General features: G+C 35.4%; 1 protein-coding gene across 1 annotated transcript; it reads right to left on the bottom strand.

Moving 5' to 3' along the window:
* Nucleotides 1-357: 357 nt before the first annotated feature.
* LOC119569934 (sphingomyelin phosphodiesterase-like) lies at nucleotides 358-3290 on the bottom strand. Its single transcript, XM_037917886.1, has 4 exons — nucleotides 3202-3290; nucleotides 1139-1214; nucleotides 695-774; nucleotides 358-451 (listed from the first exon to the last, which is right to left on the bottom strand). The coding sequence occupies exons 1-4, from the start codon at nucleotides 3288-3290 to the stop codon at nucleotides 358-360; spliced, it is 339 nt and encodes a 112-aa protein (XP_037773814.1).
* Nucleotides 3291-4235: the final 945 nt, after the last annotated feature.

Below are 4235 nucleotides of genomic sequence, written 5' to 3'. Positions count from 1 at the left end.
ATAATAACATTCATACTATAACACATAAATAATAAGAATTATGATAACACCAATATCAATAATTATGATAATTACAATGATAGTAACAATAATAATTATGATAATACCCATGATAATGATAATGACAATAATTATAAATGGAATAATAATAGTCGTAATAATAATAAGATTTATAATAATGATATTAATAATAATAACAACACCAATAAAAATAATAATGAAACTGATAATAATAAAAGTAATAATCGTTATCATCATCACTACTCTGTAGTGTATTCTTGATTTGAAATAGTCTTTAGTGTATGTTATATATAGTGTACTTGTATGAAATACATTAAAATGAACAGCAGAAATATCTCAAAACGTTCGGAAAAGCTCTGCATCGGTGGCCATAGCAACGACCAAGCTGTCAAGGGAGGCTGGAGTACCATAACTCTCCTGTGCTTTATACCTGTTTGGTGTTATCATTGCTTCTTGATAAGTGCTGTTAGCTAATGGTAAGGTGAGAATATGCTGGAATCATTCAAGGAAAATAGGAAAATGCTCATACATATTGTCTCAATCAGGAAGATACTCATTCTAAGATATATATATCTTTTATCACAGATTTTTATCCCAGTCATATATTTCTGTAATGTTGTAAGCTTTATACCGTCTAATAAATAAAGCAGAGTAGCCTTCAAAGTTCTCATACCTGAGTGCGTATTCCGGTCTTCCGCCCTCGAGGTTAGCCAGAGTCATGTTCATGTTGTAGGTCTCCATGTCAAGCACCGTCTGTTTTGGTGAAAGGGGAGGCGATGTCAGTTTTTTTTTTTTTTTTTTTTTTTTTTTTTTTTTTTTTTTTTTTTTTTTTTATAAAAGTACGATCGTGTATTTTTCTTTGACACAATTTTTTTAAGTAGTAAATTCGAATGTATCCCTTCCATCTCGATATCCATTGGAACGGGAGATAGGAAGGGAAATATCAAATACTGATGTTTAGCTTCAAATTCCCCCGATCGTTTTTATTTTCACCGGGCGATGAGTGTTTACTCTTATTAGTCCGCGACGAGTAAACCAGCCACCGAGGCAATTGACTCTCTGGCCAACTCATTCCTTACTCGGCGTACTTAAACTGCGCAACCAACTGTGGATTTACACAAGTGGCCTCGCTGTGCCCGCCGTCCACCGTGTACACGCGGAAAGAAGGGTTGTGGGCAGACCCGTTGGTGCCGTTGGCAGTTCTTATGTAAAAAGATAAGTTTATATTATGAACTCAAACTTATAAGCGCGCGTATATATATATATATATATATATATATATATATATATATATATATATGTATATGAATATATATATATAAATATATATATATATATATATATATATATTTATATATATATATATATATAAATACATATATATATATATATATATATATATATATATATATATATATATATATATATATATATATATATATGTGTGTGGGGTGTGTGTTGGTGTGTGTGTGTGTGTGTTTGTGTGTGTGTGTGTGTGTGTGTGTGTGTGTGTGTGTGTGTGTGTGTGTGTATGCGTGTGTCTGTGTGTTTTCCTTCAACCATCTGGAGTTGAAACAACACTACATTATGGACTACATTCACAACAATATGTTTTTTAAAGTTCATAGTCAGACAGTGGATTACCAAACACTTAAAGTGATTTCTTATAGATTTTTCTATTGTCTTTGGAATAGGAGCTACATATGTTCATCCAATGCCGGCGTCGATAGCTTTAATGATTTCATGCCCTCCCTCTGATTATTCAGAATATTTAGCAGAATGGAAGGAAAGGAAATGCCTAGGGGGATTTACTGATGTACAAGCTTCGTTAGATAACAATGTCCTTTTTTTTTTTTTTTTTTTTTTTTTTTTTTTTTTTTTTTTTTTTTAAGAATCCGGGCATGTCACAAGAAATAATTTCCCCTGGGCTTTGGCAGCGTCGCTTAAAAGAAATGCTGCATTGAATATCTATCCTTAGAAGATATCACAGATAGTTTTTATTCATGAGAATAGGGCATGAAGTCTGATACCTTGCTATTGATGTGGCTGATATAGATTTAGACTTCTTCGACTTAATCCTTTTCAAACAAACTGAGCCTCTTAACGGAATGATCCTCTGTAGTTCTGCTAAAAGAATACTGTCCTGATCGAATATAAAAATACTACTTAAATGTCTACGAAGTTATATTTCGTTTCGATATTCTGTTGGAACACTGGTTGCTTTTGTTTGTTTATATGACTTATCTTACTTCTAATTCAAGCACAAAGTTTCTCTACTTACAAGAGATGGTATAAAAGGTTTGATAAAAATTACGCATCAATCAGGCACGTGATTTCTCCCGTGCTATCCACCACTTCAATTGTGAAAAAAGCTTATCTATTATAGCAGCAATGGAGACCTAGGCTGTATTTGTATTTAAACATTTAGAGATCAGGATTGATTCTTACTGAAAAGGTCACGATTTAGGTGTAAATATTCCCTTTAACAGGGTGGATTTACAAGTAGGAAAGACTGAAACATAAGTGTCCCTATACCTTTCAGTGTAACCAAAAGCATTGAACCACGCCCTCTGCAACTTGCCATTTTGCTGTTATTTTGCTAACATTTAGTCTGGAAACTTCTCGTAGGCCAGCTGGCCCTGCTGAAGAGATGGGGATATGGGGGAAGGGGCGGAATTTATTCACCTAGTGGAAACGTGAACTGCCTTCTATGATGTGAAGATTAGTTATCTTCTGAACTGGGGGCTATGGCAGAGTCCTGATACATCGCGAAGCGTTCTTTCATCAAATAGCATTGATGAGTAACTGATTACACGGACAATAACGCGATTATATGTTTTCTTTTAGATGTCTTTAGTAACATAAAGAACCCGCTGTTATTGTATAAGTTATCATTGTCTTTCCAACCGAAGTGAAAATTGTCTTCACATGTATCGTGGAATCTAATCCTCTTATTATTACTTCGTGTTTGCAGACTTTCACTCCTTCGCATTTCAGTTTTCATTGGCTTTGTTTTATTCTAGTCATGAAAATCTTTAGCCTTTATATAAACTGTGTTCTGACAGTCTATTACTAAACATTCTAAATATCAACGAACCAGCAAGTAAGCAAACCATCATCGCACTCAGATTTCAAGTAAACATTCTTATAAGCCGATGTACAAGTTCATCCTCCCTACCAGAAGGTCCGCTGAATGGAACTGGTCTCACGTAATCGTCAGGGACATACAAGATCTGCCAAGAGTCTCCGTGGTTGTGACCGAAGAACATTCCCCTTATCGTCGACTCGTACCTAAGGAGGTACAGTACATATATATTTCTTTCTTTCCCACGTCTTAATAATACATGCGAAATCTTATCAGAAGTTGGCAGAATCAAATTTTGTTTTGAATAAACATGCTCACACACATAATTTTGTACTTTATTTTTAAAAATCATAAATATTATATTTATCATTACTATTAACAAGGTATGAATATATACAAATCAGTATTGTCTCACATCTCAGTATGGGCAATAAACCAAGTGATGACGTACGTAAACAAATCTACCTTAAGTACGAAGCAATAAAACCGATGTAGGAAAGTGCCCTATTTCCCGTGGTTACCTGGCGACGATAAGGTTGAAATTATGGGACCAAATGTGATCGCAGCTGCCCCCGCCGGTAGGAAGTGGCCCAGCAGATGCACGTGCTCCCCAGCCAGCTCTGCCGACGCCAGCTGCTCGACCAGCCACTGCAGCTGTTCTCCAGTAAGAGCCACTTGTAAAATTTTGGTTCGCAGGTGATAAATGCAGTCACTGAAGACTGGTATTTGCACTTCACATTACACATTAAAAAAAATAATAAATAAAAGGTCGCACAATAAGAGGCAACCATTTATAATTTTGTTGCAAAAGTGCTCTAGTAGCAGTTTACCTCTTCATTGCAATGGAAAAAATATTTTGACACCATATTATGGGAATATAGCATCACAGTAGTGTAGCCGTTTCCGAATGTAAATAAGCACATCTAACATTAGAATGAAATAACATAATGAGTGAAAACAGAGAAGCAAACACACAAAAACTGTGAATTTCTTTCCCCGATTAATCGTCTCCCCCAAAAAGAAAGAGAAAACTACAGCCCATGTTGACTGGAGAACACGGCTGAGTGAAGCAAAGCGATAAAGTCGGGTCTTAACTGGCGCACCTAAGGCGTTTGTAGGGAAGCTGCCA

Source organism: Penaeus monodon, unplaced genomic scaffold (assembly GCF_015228065.2).
Source record: "Penaeus monodon isolate SGIC_2016 unplaced genomic scaffold, NSTDA_Pmon_1 PmonScaffold_20031, whole genome shotgun sequence".
In the NCBI taxonomy this organism is placed as follows: domain Eukaryota; kingdom Metazoa; phylum Arthropoda; class Malacostraca; order Decapoda; family Penaeidae; genus Penaeus; species Penaeus monodon.
The sequence above is the reverse complement of the archived record's forward strand: the minus strand, read 5'-3'. Positions and strand labels throughout refer to the sequence as shown.